The sequence below is a fragment of the Rhipicephalus microplus genome, chromosome 8 (assembly GCF_043290135.1).
Source record: "Rhipicephalus microplus isolate Deutch F79 chromosome 8, USDA_Rmic, whole genome shotgun sequence".
Taxonomy (NCBI): Eukaryota; Metazoa; Arthropoda; class Arachnida; order Ixodida; family Ixodidae; genus Rhipicephalus; species Rhipicephalus microplus.
The window spans coordinates 71,046,144-71,068,768 of NC_134707.1; the positions used below are offsets into that span (position 1 = coordinate 71,046,144).

The following is a 22,625-nucleotide window of genomic DNA, read 5'->3' on the forward strand; positions in this document are numbered from 1 at the left end:
CTTTCTGTGCAAACAGCGAGCTTTCTGTATGCCAGATAGGTGGCCCGGCTAGCAAACAGGCGGCGCTCACACGCACACAAAAAAACGTCTATAATCTTTGGAATGCCCGGTAGATGTTGTTACTTGGATATGACAAATATGCGATGAAAATATGCGAGATGGCGGAACTTGGAATATTCACTGATGGACGGAATAACCGACTGAAAGACGGACGGACGGACGGACGGACGGACGGACGGACGGACGGACGGACAGACAGACAGACAGACAGACACGACCAGCGAATGGACAATTCATGGTTTACCGATAAAACCCTCCGAAACTTCGGATCACACATCATCATTCATTTCGTGGATATGCCTCGCCGCGGTGGTCTAGTGGCTGAGGTACTCGGCTGCTGACCCGCAGGTCGCGGGTTCGAATCCCGGCTGCGGCGGCTGCATTTCCGACGGAGGCGGAAATGTTGTAGGCCCGTGTGCTCAGAGTACAGCCCTTGCTTCCTTTCAAGTTAGGTTGCGCTGATACAAAGTGCTCTGCTGTCGGAGGATGTGGGTGCACGTTAAAGAACCCCAGGTGGTCGAAATTTCCGGAGCGCTCCACTACGGCGTCTCTCATATTCATATGATAGTTTTGGAGCGTTAAACCCCACATATCAATCAATCAATCATTTCGTGGTTATGCTGTACTTGGTTGTGCAAGTGCTTTTCGCGGCACGCTATTTTCTTTTTCCATAAGGCTCAGACATACAATACAAAACTATGTTGCCTACCAGCTGCAGGAAAGATTTTTTGCTTCCGCCCACTGAACAGCTATTCGCACAGCTACTGCACACATTTGAGAGTGTTGATCAGTTGCGCAACATGGCCATGAAACGCGTGAGTGGTCTTGTCGTCGAGCCATAGACAGTGGGAGAACTACGACTCCGACCGCACGTCAAGCTCCCTAGATATATTGGTTGCAGCTTTCTGAATGAAGTTGACAGCTATGCCTGAGCTACTGACGCCTCGTGGTAGATTTAATCCTGCCATTGGCTTTACGGGATGCCACAGGACGGTGGCAGAGGCTACAATCGTCTTTTAGCACATGGGCGAATTTCTAAAAACGCTTCTCAGAGGAACTTCTGTCCCTTGGTTACGCGCAGCGAGTCCAGCGTGAGCTGGATCTGAGGACCCTGCATCCGGACGAAAGTTTGCTTTACTACGGGGGACTCGCCAGGGGGCGCTCGTCCAGTGCGGATGTGCGATCACGTCGGCTCCCGATTGTTCAAGTGTTCTGGCACGGATTTTTTGCCTCAACTAGCAAGAACTGTGCATCATTCGACGCCGTTTGTTGTAGTGAACCAGCAGATACCAACATCTTACCGGTGGGTGGAATTTTTGGACATCCCCAGGACTTTTACCCACGCCACGCAGACGCCTCGCGCGTCGACGCGTTTCTCGGGCGCTGCAACAGCGTCGCGACGACGCCTAACGCGTCGTCGAGCTGAAGAATGGCCTCCAACCCCAATGTGTCGGTTGTAGAAGGCATGGACATCAATCCGGAAGAAGCGGAGTGCGCGGGATGGATTGAAGTAGCCAGCAAGAAGAAGAAACTTGCTGAGCGGGCGGATTGTAACGCTGGTAATGCGCCCACGTCAGAGACAGGAAGCGGTAAAGGCGGCTCCCGCACTGCCGCCTCACAGAACGTGTTGAGGCGTGTTGTGAAAGCTTCCAGGATCCCAAACCTTCCCAGGGATCACTTTAAGACCATTATACGGCCACGTGGAGGGATGGATGTCAAGAAGACAGACCTTCTTATCTTCAAGCGCTCGCTCGCAAAGGCGGCTTCCCTAACAGCAGAGCAGGTGTTCGACGACACGCTGTGCACGAACCCCTTCCAGAACATTTTCGTCGTTGCCACGCCGTTCGAGGCGAATGCGCGCGCCTACGCCAGGGTCCAAGAGATAAGTATGGGCTCGACTGTGATAGGCTTGCCGGCTTACGTGGCTGCGTCTGACAACACATGTAAAGGAGTGATCCGTGGAATCAATGTGGATCTCAGTGACGCAGAACTGACAGAGATAATCGTCAACCGGAGGAACCCTGACGCTCTGGGGGTTCGAAGAATCAAGAAGACACCAACAGTGATCGTGTTGTTTGACGGACAAAAGGTCCCCCAGCACGTTGTGTGTGATGGTGTTCGATACCCTTGTTCCTTGTATCGCAGGTAAGTGGACGTGTGCTATGCATGTGGTGATTTGGGCCACAGGTCCGATGTTTGCCCCAAGGGCGATGAACAGAAGAAATGCCGCGGATGCGGCATGCAGTCACCATCACCGGATCATCAGTGTGATCCCACGTGTGCCATCTGTGGCGGAGCGCACCCAACGGCGGACCGCAAGTGCAGAAAGCGCTTCCAGATGCCCTACATCGTGCGCCAAAGACGGCGGCGCCGCCGTAGGCGCGCGCGGCGTGGCTCCGACACAGCTGGAGGCGAAGAAGGACTGGCGGAAGAAGAATCATTCTCCAGCGCTCATCGCAGCAGATCGGCATCTAGAGGACGCTCCCGCTCCAGAGGACGCTCCGGCATCAAATCGCGCTCTCGCTCCAGAGGGCGTGACAAGGGCAGCAGTCGCTCCCGTTCGAGAGGACGATCGGGTTCCAAGGGCCGCGTTCAGAAGCAAATGTCTTGGGCGGACAAGGCCAGGATGAACATCCCAAGCGGCCAAAAGGTAACGCAGGGCATTTTACCAGAGCAAAAAAGAGAACAATCAGAGATTTTAATGCTTAAAAAAGAAAATGCAGAACTTAAAGAAGCACTACGAACGCTGAGGACCGAGTTCGAGCTCTTCCGCAATTCGCGTGAACCCCGTGAAGTAGCCACACCCATACCGGTTCAAGCAGAAGGGTCGAATAAGCGCAAGGCCGTTTCGCCCCCCGCGATCGCGGAAAGCGTGGCAATGCAAAGTGACGAGTCCCCCGCTCAGGTCCCTGAGAAAAATGTACTCGCGTCTTTAACGGCGATTGAGGAATCGCTCAAGCAGGTGAGAGAGGCCTTAGCCATTCAATCTAGCACAATCGAACGTATGGACGGGAGCGTCTCCCACCTGACACGTCGAGTAGGAATCCTCGAATCTAAAATGAAAATGATTGACTCTAGCAAACTCAAGACGACCAACACTGGTACGATTGCAAAAGCCAAAATAGTGCAGCAGGATTCGGACGCTACGAGTTCGCCGCAGGCTATGTTCCTTCAATAATATTCAAAATGGCGGGCCAAACCGGAAACATAACTATCTGGCAGTGGAATTGCGCAAGTTTCTTAAGGCGTAAAGCTGCTCTACTGCAGCTCATCAAAGCACAGGCGTCAATGCCGCACGTCCTGCTCTTGCAGGAAACACTTAGCGAGAAGGTAGTTCTCTCGGGCTACCGTTCGATTAGTCAAAAAGGCGCAAATGGCAGAGGTATCGCCACGTTGGTCAGGAAAGATACCTCATTTGAGCAGCACGAAGTCAAAATTTGCGACTCGGATAAGAGATCCGGTCTCGAGGCACATATAATTGAAATCATCCCCAACGGCAAAATACGAAGCAACATATTCGTTTTTAACCTGTATAGCCCTCCTTCGGCTTATAAACATAATATCCGCTCACTCCTTCATATGGTCGCAACTGCCGCCAGATCGCACCCTTTAATAGTAGCTGGGGATTTCAACGCTCCCCATCCGTCTTGGGGCTATGTTACGAGGACAAAGAAAGGGGTCAATCTAGTTGCAGCCAGTATAGACTTAAACCTAACGCTTATCTCCGACCCGCGTTTTCCCACGAGGCTGGGAAACTCGGTCGCAAGAGAAACGATGCCTGATCTCAGCTTCACTAGAAATGCGGTGGTCGAGTGGTCCAACTTACAGGAGAACTTGGGAAGCGACCACAGCATCATAGAACTCCGGATGGAAATAAGAGCACCACCCCCAAGAACCTATAAATATACAGACTGGGACCTTTTTAGGCAAATCAGAGGTGAAGATGAGTCAGTACATGACACCTTCAGTGAACTTCTTGTACAAATCCAGAAGGATGTCGAGAAGGCCACCAAAGAAATAGTAACAGAATTTGATGCTCCGGGGATGGATGCAAGGTTAGCGCACCTCCTGGACGCCAAACGCTCTCTCATCGCGAGATGGAAAAAACAAAGGCTAAATCGCAGGCTACGGAAAAAGATTGCGGAGCTCAATCGGCATATTGAGGAGCACTGCTCCGAACTCCATAAACAACAATGGAGGGACGCCTGCTCGGCTGCGGACGGGAAAATGCGCAAAGGAGGCAAATGGACCCTCTTCAAACACCTCCTAGATGATGGACAATCCAAAGGCAATCAGAAACTAGCCATAGACCGACTTATTAATAAGGAGAAAATGGCAGGCATCTCAGAAGCTTCCCAATTTCAGATACTTGCCAACAAGTACCTCCCGCTTAGCCAGAGCTCAACTTCTGTCCCCCACCGGTATGAGGGTGTGCCTTCCCCAGAGTTGGACGCTCCCTTCTCGGAAGCTGAGATCAGGGAAGTGCTCCATAGCCTAAACGGAAGGTCTGCCCCAGGTCCCGATGGAGTTACGAATCGGCTCTTAAGAAATTTGGATGATAAAGCCATTCAGGCCTTAGTGAAGGAGATAAACAGGGTATGGGAGGAGGGCGTCGTACCAGAAACTTGGAAGAGGGCCACAGTGGTCTTAATCCCCAAGCCAGGTAAATCACCCAGCTTAGATCACCTCCGCCCGATCTCCCTTACTTCTTGCCTTAGCAAAGTTGCAGAACATGCAGTACACAACAGGATATCGCGCTACATCGAGAGGAATGACCTATTTCCATATAATATGGTAGGTTTCAGGCCCTCACTTTCCACGCAAGATGTAATGCTCCTCCTCAAAACACAAATAATTGACTTTCAAGGCAAAGATGTAAAAGGGGTCCTCGCACTGGACCTCACTAAAGCATTCGATACTGTTAAACACGACTATATTCTTAAGGAGATATCGGCTTTGAACCTGGGAGTTAAATTCTTCTCCTTCGTTGAATCTTTCCTTGAGAGTCGGACGGCGGCAATAAAACTGGGACAATCAGTCTCGGAGCCTTTCAAACTCGGACGAAGGGGTACTCCCCAAGGGGCAGTTATCTCCCCCCTTCTATTCAACATAGCCATGCGCAAGCTGTCGGCAAGCCTTTCTAAAGTTCCTAATGTCGGACACGCTTTATATGCTGACGACATTACAATCTGGTGTCCCGGAGGATCGGAGGCGGCGGTTGAACAAGCTCTACAGGAAGCTCTGGACGTTACAGAGTCTTTCCTGAAAGGTACGGGACTGGCGCTTTCGCCGGAAAAGTCGGAACTCCTGCTGTACAGACAGGCTAGACGAGGTGTTAGGGGACTCACCCCTCTCGATCAGGTGCCCATTAGCGTTTGCACCAAGGATGGTCGCACAATTCCTAGAGTCAATTCTATGAAAATTCTGGGGCTTTTATTAGACTCTAAGGGATGCAACGCAAAAACTATAGCCCATATCACCACAAAAACAGAGAACATTCTGAGATTAATTATGCGGGTGTCCAACAAGAAGGGCGGCATAGGCGAGGATATCCTCCTTAGGGCCCACCACGCTTTCCTCATGAGCCATATCATATACATAGTGGCGGCTCTCAATTGGACCAAAACGGAAAGAGATAAATTGGACACGCTCATGCGCAAAAGTGTCAAAAAGGTGCTCGGCGTCCCAATCACGACTAGCACAGAAAAACTCATGAAGTTGGGAGTGCACAACACCACTTCGGAATTGATTGAAGCGCAAAGGTCAGCACAAATAATTCGGTTATCGAGTTTCAAAACAGGAAGAAAACTGCTCGATGCGGCAGGCCTCCGTCCTATCTTCAATCAGGGAGAAACTACGCAGCTTGATTATCAAACAAGGAATTCTTTTATTGTTGACCCTCTTCCACGAAACATCCATCCCCAACAAAATAAAGGTCGTAGGTTGGCGAGGGCTAGGGCTTTCATAAAGAACCTCTCCGGAACAGAGACATTTGTGGACGCGGCGCGCCACGCCGGCGGCAGCGGGTTTTCCGTGGCAGTAGTCAATGACAGGGGAGAACTTGTCTCGGCAGCTTCAGTGAAGACCTCCTTGGTCGATGTAGCAGAACAGGCTGCTGTAGCGCTGGCATTACTGGACACGAAACGCACCACGGTGTACACCGATTCCCGAGCGGCCGTTAGGGCGTTCGCATCGGGATTGATAGCCACAGAGGCAGCCAGAATTCTCCACAGCAAACCCCCCTCAGACGTTATTCATCACATAGTCTGGTTTCCCGCTCACATGGGACCAGACGTACTGCCGGGTCACCTGAACCCAAACGAGATAGCCCACGACTGTGCGCGAGGTTTCACAAGCCGCGACGGGGTGGTCTCTCGGGTGGGTTCGGGAGAGCTCGTCCACAGTGATCCTCTCGTTACTTTTCACGAGATAGCATCTCATTACAGAGGAGAGCGACAGACTTTTCCTTTTCCCCATCATAAGCTCCACAGATCACAAGCAAGCACGCTCCGCATGCTCCAGACGGGGTCTTACCCCTCTAGGGGCTTTCTGAGCATGCTTCATCCGGATATTGATCCACTTTGCCCAGATTGTGGTGAATTTTGCTCTTTGAGTCACATGCTCTGGCAGTGCCCTGCGTTACAGGATTTTAAAACAGAAGAAGACTGGACGACGGCAATCACAGACCCCAGACAAGACGTCCAGCTTCAGGCTGTCCAGAGGGCCCGTGAACGAGCGGAGAGGCATGGCCTCTCTGTTCCGACATGGGACTAGCCAACGGCTGGGTGGGGACCTACATAGTTGGCCCGCCGCCTTGCCTCTCAGGACCAAATAAAGTTGTTTGTCCTGTCCTGCTTTACTACGGCTGGACAATGCAAGAACTGGAATGCTGAGTAGCACCAAGTGCATCGTAAAGGGATGAATTCGCTTGGATCATTCGACAGAGTCAGCCGAGATTCAGGCCATTCATTTCACAACAGGTGCACATTCGAAGCCTTTAAGCATCTCGCATTGGAAGCCCGTGGTGTACCAGGCCCCCGTTAACGGAGAGCACTTACGTGCCGCCATCAGCACGTCTATCTGCTCTTGGGCCGTCACTGGCTTGTCACGCCGCCGTTGCTAGTCCCCCATGCAACTTTATGATCCCAGACGCATTCACTGCGGTTTCCTCTCGTGCCCTTCAACCCTTTGAGATTGAGCAAGGTCGGCGTAAAGCCCAATTCAATACTGTATACTGAGTCAACTATTACAGGAAGTAACCGGGGATCAGCGTCATATTGCTAAGTGATCTCCTCTAACTTGAGCCATACATAAGCACAATCGGTCAGACCCGCAATCCCGAAATGTTGCGTTCACCAGTCCGGCGCGAGTTAACTGCGACGGGCGCTCCTGTAATGGGGTTCCGGGTGTCACTCTGCCGTAAAGCATGATTTGAGTGATAGACTAACTGACCAACGAAGAAATGTGGAATCCCATGCTACCAGTGCGGTGAAACAGTTCATGCGAAGCGGCAGTGCTTTGCACTCCATAGTGCGAATACAGATTGTTCAGGAGACTCCTGTGGCCGGTACCACTAGACACTGGCAGTGTGTCGCAGCATTCAGCCATCAATTTCAGGAGCAGGGAACGCTGCAGATGACAAACAACGAGCAGTTGAGTCAGTCATTGTTCCCCTGTTTGCCGCACAGCATAGGTTCAGTCAACAGATCGACAATGAATGTTAAAGCACTGGAAATTATCGCACCAGCAGTTCTTAATACTGGCTCTGAAATCTCTTTATTCAGTGGCGCATTGCAGAAGCTTTGTATAGCTCTAAATCTGATGCTTGGTAATGTAAATATTCATTTGCACACCGCGTCATACCTCTTATCAAACGCTGAAGCTTGTGTTCGCTTGCAGATAAAGTTTATTGGGTAGACGCTGCGGCAGCAATTTGTTTTTTGCTTAGTCTATAAGTGTCAATACTTCTCGGCCAAGATTTGCTTGCAGACGAGAAATTCAAGCTCGACGTTCTTGCAAGAGGCCACTGCCTTGAAAGACAGTCCGAGACAACACTCTTTCAGGAGAAAACACAATCCGTGCCGGTAGCAGGAGTTGTGGAAGGCGTGGGAGCCCTGCAAACCACTCTATCGTCAGCTGTCATGCACTCCTTCAGGAACTTCACTGGCACTGGATACTAGCGCAAGCAGCTTCAGGCCATGCTGAAATCGTTCTCGAGAATGTTCACAAAGCATCTTGGGAAGATTTACGTCTGAGTGCATTGCATCAATTCTGGTGACGCCCAGTCTTAGCGTTGCAACCTGAGACCGCTGAGCCAGTACAAGCGAGCCCTTATCAATAAAGTGCTGGACAAATGGTCGGTCGACACCGGAGCCGTGTGACCCTTGGAATGTCCGTGGGCCTTTCTGGTTGTACTGGTACCAAAGAAAGACGGCATAGCACGTCATTGTGTGGAATGCTGGAAGCTCTACTCAGGTACAATGGGAGATTGCTATCCTTTGACGGCAATAACGAGCATAACCTATCCTCCAGAAAACGCGAGATTCTTTACTACTATCGGATGCTCATGTGAGTATCTGCAAGTCGAAGTTCACCCTGACAATGTACCGAAAACGGCATTCACAACAAAAGAGGCTTGTTTGTGTTTGTGCGCATACTATTTGGCCTTTTGAATAGCCTGACTTCATGCCAGCGCATGATGTATACGGCTTTAGCTGATGCAAAGTTCAGTAATGCACTTTGCTATCTTGATGATGTGCCGGCACTTTATTTTATCTCTTTTTTATGACTTCATTGCACAGTGCGTAGGCATCGCTTGGTTGTTAACAGAGCTAGGCGATGCATGACTGTTGAGTCGCGTGGCTAAAACATATTGTTCCCATCGCTTGCCTCACAGAGAGAGAGAGAGAGAGAGCAGAAATGCAGGAAAGTTAACCAAGCTTGGCTCGATTGGCTACCCTACACTTGGGGTGGGGGAAAGCGGGAATAATGGAAAGGAAAGAGAGAGAAAAGAGGAGTAAGAAAGAGAACGATGAATAGTCAGCTCGAGACTACACAGCACGTTCTCACAGTGTTCTTTCACAAGTGCTCATGAAGCCTGGTGGTCCCTAAAAGTACAAGAGGGCTTTCGTAGCTTCGCGCGTAGGCGATACGGTCGGCCAAGTTTCTAAAATCTCGCCCCGCCGCGGTGGTCTAGTGGCTAAGGTTCTCGGTTGCTGACCCGCAGGTCACGGGATCGAATATCGGCTGCGGCGGCTGCATTTCCGATGGAGGCGAAATTGTTGTCGGCGCATTTGCTCAGACTTGTGTGCTTGATAAAGAACCTCAGGTGGTCGAAATTTCCTGATTCTTTCAGTACGGCGTCTCTTATAATCATAAGGTGGTTTTGAGACGTTAAACCCCTCAAATAAATGAACCAAATCAATCAGGACCCAGGATATTCTATTCTGTAAGCAGCCATGAGTCCAGGTGACAGAGCTTGCCTCAAAGAAATAGCAGCTGGCTTTCTGGGAAGACAAGACGCGCGTTGAGTTTTTTTTATGTTAGTGGTAGTGTTCGATACCTTAAAAATACCGCAAGTAGGCGACCTCAGCCTAAGTCTGACGTCCATTAATTGGCGCTTTACAGGCTCCCCACGAATCAAGGATTTCTCTGACACAGCTTTCTGAGATTCCACTCTTACCGTACAGCTATGACAGGCATCTATGTACCACACGAGTTGGTTTATTCACTGATTATGAACGTTATTCGCCGAAATGGATATGTACCACCAAGCGAGTACCAATAGATACTGTGGAAATAGATACTCGAGTACCAATAGATACTGTGGAAATCGTGTTATATAATTGTAAAGCGAACATTCAACTACTTCTGCAAGGACACGTATCCCTTTTGTGTTATATAGATTCTCAAGATGTAGGATCAGTGTGTTTTATTTTAAGTATTATTTATGTATTCACGTACAAAATAAATATTCAGTGATTTATTTATATTCATATTTGCCATTGCAATATCACTACCATTTCAATGTCGTGTGTGTTCAGGGTGCAAGTTAGTTTAGTCCACTTGTGGTACATTACAACTACGCTTATTTCATCAGGTATACTAGTATATTGTTAGCCTACGAAAAGCTTTACGTAAAAAAAATGGAGATCCCACGTACAGTCGGTGGGAATCGATGATATGCGAAGCACGAATGAGAAATGTTGATATGTCTTTTTAAAATGAGCCCAACGTTACGAGATGAAGGTAAATGATGCCGTACTTGACTTCCGTGTCATGATTATTATATTTCGAGGTGTCATTTACTTTTGTCATCTATTCACGTCACGTGATGCCAAATTTAGTATATGTGGAGCTAGCGAAACAGCCGCGAGCACACTATGAGTGGGGTATGTGGTCCTGTTCTTACATGACACGCGGGTGAGTATTATCATGTTTGCACCTGTAATATATTTCGTCATCCATTCACGTCATGTAACACCAAATTTGATATATGTGGAGCTAGCAAAACGGCCGTGAGCGCATCATGAAGGGCCCAATATACTCCAATGTAGCGTTGACGCGCGTGCACGCTGGGCACAGCGACGCTACGTAAGCAAAACGCGAGCACTCTATAGTCTGACGCCTGGCGCGACCAGCGTTTGTCGGCGCGGCCACATGGTAACTGGCCCAAAATACTACATGCCGCATTTCACGCCGATGCGTTACCCATACAACTCTGCGTCTCCCTCTTTTCATGACGGAGGGATCCGGACGCGCTGAAATGCGCATGCGTCAATGCAACGCAGCGCGACGTGCGCCGGCGAGTATAAGGCAGGACCGGCGCCTAGCGTGGCAACGCCAGCGAGTACGCACACCGCGTCACGTGAAAATGTATTGGCGCTTTGACTGTGGCATGTAATGATATTCTCACGTGACACCCATCTTATGATTATCTTGTTTGCACCAGTCACATAACTTCGTCATCCATTGGCGTCACGTAATACCAAATTTGGCATATGTGAAGCTAGCTAAACGGCTGCGAGTGCATCATGAGTGTGGCATGTAGTGATGATGTTACAAGACACGCCTCTCGTGATTATCGTGTTTGGATGTGTCATTTACCGATGTCATCCGTTCGCGTCATGTAATACCGAGTATGGTCTATGTGAAGCTAGCGAAACGGCCGCGAGCGCATCATGAGCGTAGCATGTAGTCATGTTGTTACATGACACACATCTCATGTTTATCATGTTTGCACCAGTACCATACCGTCGTTCTCCATTAACGCCCCGTGATATCAAATTTGGTATAGGTGAAGCTAGCAACACATCTGCCAGCACATCATGAGCGTGGGTTGTAGTCATGTTGTTACATTACACGCACCTCATTATTATCATGTTTGCACCGGTCACGTACATTCGTCATTCGTTGACGTATCGTAATACCAAATTTGGTATATGTGATGCTAGCGGAACGGCTGTGAGCGCATAATGAGCGTGCAATGTAATTATGTTGTTACATGACACGCATGTAATGATTTTCATGTTAAGGTCTCTCGCTTGTGTTCATCATGCAATCATGTCATACCAAATCAGTTTCGCAATATGCCACGTGAACGGAACCACCGCAAGAGCTGCAAGGGCATGAAATGCAAATCATGCCATTCATGGCGTACATATCATTATTTTCATCGGTTGACTAGTCAAATATGTTCTTCATACAGTCGTGGTATGCGATACCAATTTTGGCATTGATACCAAAGTTGTAGGCAGCTAGATAGATAGATAGATAGATAGATCGATAGATAGATAGATAGATAGATAGATAGATAGATAGATAGATACGCTCAAAGTCACCGAAGTTTGCTAAAAAATGCTTCGCCATATATGATGCCACCACAGGGAACGTATTGGCGTTGAACGAAGCTACGAAGAAGGAGTGCCGCTAACGAACGCTTGGACGTCACAGCAGTCAGCAATAATATTTTCGAGTGTTAGTTACTAGCATTCCTTCTGTATTGTTTCGTATGATGTTTGGAAGCATGTTTTAGCCTCACCCATTGTGCCATGCTACGGCGGCAACGTTGGCTGGAGCAACAGCCACATGTGGGGTGAGCTAATCTTGCCTTTACCTAAAAGGTACATCCTACGAGGAAGATCTCTGGTTTTTTGGAACGTCAACATGCTTCTTTCTCACTTTCTGAGTGTTGTATGAATAAGAGCAGGACTCGTAGAACAATGTGGGCGACTAACATATTTTCGGCAACAAACTTACATTCACGGGCTTCAAAATCAGGTGTGGCTTAAAAATGAGGGAATACTTGCAACTGCAAAACTAGGCCTTGCAAAAAAAAAAAAACATTCCAGTGACTATAGGCGGCGCAACGGTACGTCTAAATGGTGGACGAGACAGTGATGTCGCGAGCATGCACGTCAGCATCACAGAGCGTGAATACGCGTTCATTCGTTCATGACTACTGAGAAACCAAACTGCATCGCCAGATTATCACCGTGTGCAAGCATCGGAGCACAGCCGCATGGCGCCGCCTGCGTAGCTGGAATGACCGTATAGATGTCCGTTGATACGTCTGCCTTAGCTCATCCAAAGGACAAAGAATCATCTCGCAAACTGAATGATGTATGGCCTACTTTGCAACAAACTTACTCAAGATAGCAATTTGGTTTTCTGGAAGAGCAGGTTGAAGTCGTCGGCGCGTGCCCGGGGTGCGCAATATACGTTGAGTATAAAGACTGACTGATACGAGCGTTTTCGCAGAAGAATTTCTACGACCGTGTGTTGAATGTCCGGGAATCGTAAGTCATGTTGTTTTGCCGTAAGGCTCTTGGGGGCGAGCTTACCTGTACTTGAGGCTTCTTGGTTGTGCAGGTCAGTGAATTATTCACCCCCGGTGAATTATCTCACTCCAGGTGAACCAGGGAGTAAGATAGCAGCTGTTGTTTCCTGTAATGCGATGACGCCTGGAGGCGTTTGGCGATTGGGCAGTTGTGTTTCTTGTACGAGTAGCTGCAGGTGGTCTTTCTTTTTACGGAAGCCCCTGCAGTTCCACTGCCAGATAGTCAAGCGGGTGCTGGCCATGATGCACCAGCTGGAGCATTACTTGAGGGCGGCGTGGGTTCGCTGTGCTAGGTGGAAGAGTGAGATGACACTCTCTTGCGTATGATAGCTGGTGGCTCTGGCCATGCTCTGGCCACGCCGACTCATGAGGCCCGCATCTCGTTGCAATTCTCAGAGTAAAAAGGAAAAAAAGAACGCTCACATTCCCCCATTGCGTCTCAATATTTATTGAGAGATTTAATAATCTCTTCAAACAACAAATACATGAACCACACATGTTGTGTTAAATAGTTTTCGCCACGTCACGTGCAACTGTTGGCAACGTCAGAGCATACTCGTCTACGTAGAGGACCAACGTCACTGCATTGGAGTGTACGTAGGGCCATTCATACGCGCGCGTCAACTCTCATTCTCTGGGCAGGTGCCCGCAAAATGAAGGAGTAGCATTCATCTTGAAGTTTGACCCCTTTCAGCGGCGCGTGGCGTTGCCAATTTTGGTAGACGTGACCAGGAACCCCTCATTTACGCATTGCGCTTGTCAGCTCAAAATTGTCAAACCTGGTGAGTGGCCCTTCAAGCAGTGCTCTTTGCAAGTCTCTGGGTGATGTGCGCGTGAGGTCGATGGGTGTCTTGGGGCGTCCCACGATGTGGTACGTGTTTGACGGCCGTGTTGACAAGGGATAGCGTTTTAGTTCCGACGATGGCCGGGGGATTAGTGCAGTTTTGGGGGCTTTTCTCGCTGGCGCGTCGTTCATTTGGGCTTGTTGCTTCAGTGCCTGGTGACGTTTCGCCTGGGCTCCGAAACATTAAGGTGGTGTCCAGGACTTGTCTGACCACTCCTCGAGAGAGATTTCGACGCTGTCGACCTCGATTTCCATGTCGGCTGGTGTCCCGGTGGCAGCGAGAGTGGCGTCCAGTGCAGCGTCGCTAGGCCTTCGCGTCCAGTGCTGGCGCTTGCCGGCGTGGCGTGAATAGATAAAAAAACTTACTTAAAAATGGTGACCAATATCTATCGGAAAGTTGTATCTTTGGAACCGCTATGATTTTTGCAAACCATTCGTAATAGAAATCTTGAGCTATGGGCACGTTTTTCTACTGAAGCATCGGAAAACACCGAAGTTCGGTGCAGACGCGTCCGATCGCTTCTAGTGCTCACCGTGTCTCTAATGTAAGCATCGAATTCAAGGCAAATTTTACTGAAGATTAAGTCCTCAATACTCGTCTTTGAAAGTTATTTCATCAAAAACAACTATCTTTTTATTTATGAATAACGTGCACGGCTTTCCTCTTCAATTGAAAAGGGTGCTTGCGTGCTGCTCCTCTAGCCCTGCCATGGACGCGGCTACGTACTACTACCTCTACTACTACTACTACTACTACTACTACTACATACATCGCGGACGCACGACCCACGGCTGAGGGAGCTTCTCCCCTAAATGGGTTCACGTGTGGGTGGCGATGATCCAGGTGGCACTTGGGCCACAGAATTGATGGCGTCAGAGGCACGAGTAAACATCGGGCACCATGGAAAGATATGACCGGATGCCCTTTTTATGTTCGCTAGTCGACGCAAGGTTGTTGGCCTATAGATGTAAGTGGGCCAAAATCCGGCATGTTTTCGACAATCGGCGAACACCTGACGACGGAAAGAAGCGTATTATTCCAGGTAGGAGCTGGAAGATAGCGCAGTGCCTGGACCATCCTCCCCGACACTATATATGTGTTGGGCGACCCTTAAGTTTGCATTGTTTATTTTTCTTTTCATCGTGGAGGGTGCACATCAATTCAGCGTCTCTATGGTGCTGCCCCGTCACATTGGTGAGGTATGTCATCTGCAGTCGGTGACAAGCTAAGAATAAAAAATAAAATGTACCGCAGTCCATTTGTATTATGCGCATCCAAGTGTGGCCGCTCTTTGTTATGACGTACCAATGATGATGAACCAATGACAAATTCAGTATGGCGCCGTTCGCGACGAGAGGTGATGTACCACTGCACCGAGAGTGGGAGGCGTTCATTCGGTTTTTCTGGGGTGTTTTCTTCGTCAATAATCTATTTCATCGACTCGCTCTCAGCATCATCTTCGCTGGCCGTCGTTCGATGGTGACGTTTCCGATTAAGCAGGGTTATAAGTGCACCAAATCTGCAGAGCTTCGTGGCGTTCCGTCGTTTCAGCAGCGTGAAGCAGGCACTCAGCGTCCACTTCATCAGCTGCTCAGATGCACCAAGCATATCGCCTGAGGGTGACCACTCTCGATTGTTGTCGCAGTCTTTCGTGTGCAGTAAGGTGAAAGTCAAGCTTGAATTGACGCGTCTGTGTTCTGTGAAATGTAACAACTGTGAGTTATCGCCCGCAAAAGCCGTGGCATCCGCGTTGCCACATGTGCATGTGCGAGTGTGTTACTTGGACGTCACAACGTGGGAACCTTGACAATCTTCTGCGATATGCGCTGTGCAGTAATCCGAGGTCAGTCAAGGCGTGACAAAAAAGCGTCCAAGAAAACCTGCTACGCCAAGCAGTACGAAATTGAACAAATCGGGTGGAGAGAATATGCAATGTTAAGTGAATTGTGCTCATCCGGTGAATATGTGAATAATTAGGTGCCACGTTGAAGTACCCGTTGCGTAAGCACTTGTCTTACTCTCGATGCATGAACGCCTTGCATGAAAAACACCGCGCGAGGTTCCTCACAGCGGGAAATGACGCACGCTATTTAATATTGCTGCATCGATCGTTATCGGGGCAGCGACAACGAACAAGTACGATCACTTGCATGCATCTAGCGCTACTATGTTGCTGAGGCGACAGCGCTAAAGCTACTATCGAGCAAAAAAAGAAAAAAAGATCTTGTTTTTAAGGCTTTGTACGATACCTAATGATATATTGTTAGGGAGTCTTAGTTTTGTCTAACGTTTTTCATTTTTTTGCATTTCGCCTTATTGTTTGCATGTATTACGTAATGATAACTTCTTTATATTAAATTACGTCCCATGAAACAAAACATGATAGATACATTGCACTCCCCTGTGAAAGCAAAGTCTGACACGCAACTCACTCCCATAAACTAGAGAGAAACAACCCTCTTGCCAGCACAGATACACATTCGTACAGACGGATTCACAGAATGAACCCTGTTTCAGCAAAACTGTTCGCGTTTTGAAAATGTTGAATCTTCAAAGGCTGAGTGGGAGTCATGGAAAACCATCGAATGGAACTTCTCATATCAAAATCATAAACATTCACGAACAGCCTTTAGTCACCACCATTTAGCCACATACATCGCCTTGCATGCAATGGCTTTCATTGGTAAACACAATGTGTGCTACGCGCTTTTATTTCGTTGAAAAAAGACATCAAATGAAACATTGGCGCTTGCCTAAAGACGGATGACAAGTACCGAAACGCGAGACGCACATTCGGTAATTACGGCAGCACAGAAAGCAAAATTCACGCACTCAGATCACTTCTACATTCTTCGCTTTGAGTCATAGTTGCCATAGTTACAGCAGATAGCGAAGAAACCTGATAGCAAAAGTTTATTATTAGAACGTAAAGTTTGCAAACGACCTTAAAAATTTTATTTATGCCACTGTATCATTTTTTGAAAGCGTAAAAGAAGGATTCTTTTCTTTTAAACTTCACTTTAGCTGTGCCCCGCCGCGGTGGTCTAGTGGCTAAGGTACTCGGCTGCTAACCCGCAGGTCGCGGATTCATATCCCGGCTGCAGCGGCCGCATTTCCGATGGAGGCGGAAATGTTGTAGGCCCGTGTGCTCAGATTTGGGTGCACGTTAAAGAACCCCGGGTGGTGTAAATTTCCGGAGCCCTCCTCTACGGCGTCTCTCGTAGTCATATGGTGGTTTTGGGACGTTAAACCACATATCAATCAATCAATCACTTTAACTGTTCTGTTGAATTGTTTGTTTTATTACCACTATAGGTACCCAGCAAGAACGTCAGCTTGGAGAGAGGTGCATTGCTCCTTTATAGACTCCGAGATGAACACGGTAGGGGGCGCAATTTGGCAAACAGATATATTTTTAAGCTGAAGTTGAACTTCGTGCTCCAACAAGTTTTCTTATCGAGCTTTGGCTCCTTTATCTCAATGTTAATGAAGAATGGTAAGATAACGGTTGTATGTGAAAAAATTATTGCCCTAGTTTGGAGACTACTTCTTTTGTAGCGCGGAGGCATGGAAAATAAGGGCAATGCGGCTTCGTGTGTGGAACTTAAATTTATTCTTAGGTTGTCACCGACTGTACGTTCTCTTATACGCAGCCCGCGCACCATCAAAAACACACTGTCCACATTTGCTGTAAATTAGCAAAGATCATTATGCCTCGTTTATAAAGTGGATGTTCCCCGAGCAAAAGCTTTTAGGTCTCCCAAGAAAAGTGAGTTGGGGAGAGCTCCAGGAGGCCCAATCAATTTAACAACAAATATGGAGAAGAAGCATCGATGAGCTCCAAGTAGTCGACTAACAGTTTGTTGAAAAAGTGTCGCCATATCCACGAAGTGAATGATGATGAGTGGGCGAAGCTCCGGAGGTAAACCTGGTAAACCATGAATCCTCCGTACATTTTGCCCACTCGATTTTATTACAACGCTCCCCCTAGCGTACGTCGCTGCACTAAATCGAACGATTGCCTTCCACCAATGACACGCGCCATATGTGACATCATTCCTATTTTATAACATCTCGCAACTTTAATCATCAAGTACAAGTACCGCCGTCTAGTTTATACCGCTTGCATCTTTTCGTCATCAGCTACAAGTACCGCCATCTAGTGAATACTGCTAGAACTAAACGAGAGGTGGCTGGCTACATACAGGGGACGGTACCGCCATCTAGTGAACACTGCAAGAACTATACGAGAGGTGGCTACATACAGGGGACGCACAACCCACGCCTTAAGGAGCTTCGCACCTAAAAAGCTCAGGTGCATCAAACAGGAAAGTTCTTTCTGGTGCACCAATGAACGGGAGGTTTATTTACACTCGCGTGTATATCAACCCATGCAGTTGTATATTCTGCCTATTTCAGAGCAAGCTCCGCTTGCCGTGCAGGTTCCTAACCGGAGCTTAAGCGCTTTCAGCTAGATTGGTTACAAAATATTGACACTCTTGCTGATTTTTGTGCAATACTATAAGGCCTAGCATGTGCCAGAGCCTGTGGTAGACAAATAATGAAGCATCGCGATAGAGAGGACGAGAAGAGGACATTTAAACGGCACATAAATTGGACGACCTTTTCTGCACTCCTTACACATATACTCTACCGCCTAGGCATTGGAATCTCATATGTTGGCTTCATCAGAATAACTAGAAGCTTACAACGTCTCTTCGGATGAACAAAGGCTTTCAATTCATAGGTTTTACCCCATGTCATATAGCACTGGAAAGATTTTTCAGAAAAATTGGTTGACATACGCGACCCAGCAGTTGTCAAAGGAGAACTTAAAATAATGTTTTTATAAATTGTTTAAACATTACGTTTTTTTCTTTCTACATAGCTTCAGTAAACAAACTTTTCTTTGCCGTAGAGAGTTAAAAAAATTAAGCTACTGTATAAACGTGTTTCACTTTCTGCCTAAATTTCTGCTTACTTTCTGCCGTTTGCTTAATTTGTATGAACGACCAGAGTGTAACAATTTTTGCGAATGCAGCAGTACTATTACGCATTTACTGTGTCATTCACAGCCTAATCATTACTTGTCTGATACGTTCAGCGTGCTAAATAGATTTGCATCTAGCTTCACTTCATACAACCTACGAGTTTGTGCATCCAATCAATGTTCTTTGAAATATTATGCACGACCCCCTCACATAGTGTTCCGATTGGAACCTCTACTGTAACTTCAATATTGAATAACTTGAAGAAATACCCATTCGGGTACCACCTAACAGTTGCTTTAAAGGTTCCAAGGTAAGGTATGTGAAAAACAAAATACGTACCTTTAATAACACCAGGTTTCGGAATACCTGAAGTTGAAATATACAAAATAGGGTCAGTCGGTTTTTTTTCACAAAGGCTTGTGGCCAACACATAGATTTATATATAAGGACACACCAGCACTTGCTTTCATATGATACTTTTGCTCATATCTCTAGGACAACTCAATAAATCTGCGGAGATATGGTTGCGTGTTTCAGCCGCTGAGAATTCTTAATGCAAATATCGCGTTGATCAGGAGGGATGTGTTGGTTCATGCAGGCCTGCGGCCGTTCCTTCTATATAATTTGTTCCTAGATTTCCATTTTAAGGTCAATTACATTATCTAGAGCGCTAGGCTAAAGACATGTGAGAAAGTGAGAGACGGCTGCCCACATCCGTGACACATTCGTTGTACGAAGGCAGACAACAAAGTAGGCGGATGAATAAAGGCCTGCTAATAAATAAATAGTGCTAACTAAAACTGAACAAAGCTCACTTTTGAGTTTGCGCGGATGATTAGCTGTCCGCTTTTTTGTGTGCCTTTTTACCACCACAGAAGTTACCCAGTTACCCACAGTAGTATTACATTCTTGAACGATTTATCACTGTTCTCTGCAATTTATGTTGCCAGTAAATCTGCAATTGTTTTGGTGTGTTTTTTATGCGTTGACATCACCACTCGTTCTGTGTACTTACGCCCTTAACACAATATTCCTAGTCTTTTAACGTTTGCAGTTTTTTTTCAATGTTTCCGGTCGTTTTACCCTTTTCACACATGGCGTACCACAGTAACAAATCATCTTGTACAGTTGTAAAAATTCGCGAAAACGTTTACATTGACCATTTGCTTGTTTGTGAGAAAGATTTGCTGATGCAGTCTTTATTCGAATTGGTTTTATAATTTTGTGCCCTGAACTGAAGCCTCTGCAGTACCAGTAAGAGTTTTCGTTGTAGCTCGCAACAAAGTATCACTCAATCTTTCAATGCACTTACAGCTCCTCTACGCTTGGTGTGCCAATGCGTGCACGATCGGCAGAAAGTTTATAGTTTATTAACGAACATTCCTCCTCACGAAAATAAACTGCGCATTTAACAACCACCCACTTCTATGTTTATGCGAATAATAATACACGGACGAAAAAAAATCTGCGGAGTACTATTATTGTCAATGCTACGCTGATGCCCTACTCAGTACTTTTTTGGGGCACAAATACCGCGTGAAACTGGTTTTTCTCAAAAGCATATCTCGGACAACTACTTCTGTTGTCCCAGCTGTCGGCTTTCGCATTGACCTTGTATTCAAACAACTATTTTGCACGGGGCCTATACAAGCCCGCGTGGGCTCCTGGCTTCATTCACCTGTTGCAATTGGTCAAGCATCTATGTTTATGGAGAATTATAGGCGGAAACCCAAATTTCTGAAATTTCGGTTAAACCTATGCAGACATAAGAAGTATATGTAACTTTACTGACAATGGTAAATTTAAATAAAATAGGCTTTTACATTTGTTATCGCACACTTGAGTTGCCATTCTGCGCGCGTAATTGGTGGATGGCGCCATTTGCAGACCGTACATTGATGCCAACGAGAACAGTGTAAGACGTTTACGTCTACGTGATACGTATTCAGAACGTGCTGGTGGGACATACGTTGCTATAGACGAATAAATAATGTTCAGGCCACCAATGATGTTATAGTTACGAAATCTTCGTACAGATGTGTTATCAGATGTCCCCCGCCACGTGTCCGCTACATTGGTGTAACAGTAGCGGGGCTTTGCTGCTGATCCGAAGCTCAAGGGCTCAATGCCGGCGACGGTGGTCGCATTCCGATACAATCGAAATGGTAGCGGCTTGTGTACTTTATGTTGTCAGTGTAACTTAAAGAACAGCAGGGGATCAAAATATTTCCGAATCTCTCGACTGTACCGTCTCGCCAAATCATATGACTTTGGGGCGTGAAACCCCAGATAACATGATTACTATTATAAAGAGTTAGAAATTGCAATTGTTGAATTCAGAAATCTTCGCTGATTTCACTGTGAAGCGTGATCGGCGGATACCTGTGCGCTTGCTTTTGAACAACCTACAAATTGTTTTGTATTTGTTCTGGGTAGTTGAGAAGTAATCAGATGTGTGAAAGCACCACGTTCGCACGCTTCCCCTGTATCGCGAAGCACTGACCTGAACGAGCCCTCGGATGAGAGTCTTATCAGTAGTGCGCGTTTAAGAACGGCCTTCGCTAGATTGACATTAGTACGAACAGATTGTCACGATTCCTCAATGATTTAACAGAGTAGCACTCGTATTCGTATGTTCTAGAAATGTCATAGCATTGATAACGCCACTGAAGCGTTGGTCAAGCCATACATTGAGCGCGATATCCTAAGAAAGTGTCCTGCCCCTAAGCCTAATTCTATGATATGCACGGTATTTCAATTCAGCATGCACATTAGAAAAGGAAAAAAAAGGACATACCACTGAGAGCAACATATACTGCTTTGGTGTCCGTTGGTGCTTGTCGCAGGGTGTGCATAAGGCATAATAGGCCCAGCAAGAAAAATATGTTGAAACGAATGACGATGGTCATTGTTCCTTGCCTGAAAGAGAAGCCAGCTTATTCGCATGTTTATCGGCTTTCATAATTAGAACGTTTCTTAAAAGCTTAGTTTCATTGTTGAATCATGATTATTTTCGTCATGTTAGTTTGTTTTCGCATGTAAAACATATTAAAGAGCAGTCAAACATACTTCATTTTAACACCTACTCTAGTTATGCAGTGCTTGAATATTTGACATTACTTGTTAACGCACCACAACGGCAGTATCGAAAGACAACAGGTGAAATTAATGCATCTGTGTCAAGCAGTGCTAGATATTAGAAGAGTCATATGCCGACACAGTGAACTGTTAAGGAAATGGTCTGGTGTTAGGAGCTCTGCAGAAAGATCAGTGCTACCTAAGGAACATTATTTGTTTGGAAACAATTTGGTTAACTCGAAAATTTTTTTCAACAGAACTGCAACATTCGCTGCCTATATTGCGAAATGGGCTTTATTCTATTGCGACCGTTTGGTACCATCAAGTGCTCTGCTCACTGCAGCATAAGCAGCCGAGTACACTCGGCTGCTTATGCTGCAGCCGCCGTAGCCGGGATCTAATCCCGGCTACGGCGGCTGCATTTTCGATGAAGGCGGAAATGTTGTAGGCCTGTGGGCTCAGATTTGGGTGCACGCTAGAGAACCCCAGGTGGTCGAAATTTCCGGAGTTCTCCACTACGGCGTCTCTAATAATCATATCGTGGTTTTGGGACATCAAACCCCACATATCTATCAATCAAGCCTTCCTAATGCAAGTCTGCCAAGAAGTCTCAAGCACCTGTGTGGCTAAGTGTTAGAATGCTGGGCTGGCACTCAGTGGACCCAGCGGACCCGGATTCGAGCCGCAGTGTGTCATTGGTACTAGCTTTTTTTTCTAATTTCGTGTGATGTGGTTACGGACAGTGGTGGCGGCGAGCAACCAAGGTGCCACGCGTCACCCGAGTTCTGATCTCATAACAGCTGTCGCTGTAAA

General features: G+C 47.1%; 1 protein-coding gene across 2 annotated transcripts in view; it reads right to left on the minus strand.

Annotated features, from left to right (window-relative positions):
* The window catches only part of LOC142768595 (uncharacterized), a 61,087-nt gene that overhangs the window by 38,051 nt on the left and 411 nt on the right, over nt 1-22,625 (minus strand). Inside the window, exons 2-3 of one of the 2 annotated variants that reach the window (XM_075870597.1) lie at nt 21,532-21,653; nt 19,074-19,100 (exon numbers count right to left, since the gene is read on the minus strand). In XM_075870597.1, the coding sequence (XP_075726712.1) occupies nt 19,074-19,100; nt 21,532-21,643 (139 nt within the window). In that variant the 5' untranslated portion in view covers nt 21,644-21,653. Of the gene's footprint in view, nt 1-19,073; nt 19,101-21,531; nt 21,670-22,625 lie in introns of both variants that reach the window. The other variant, XM_075870598.1, reaches the window with a different exon arrangement.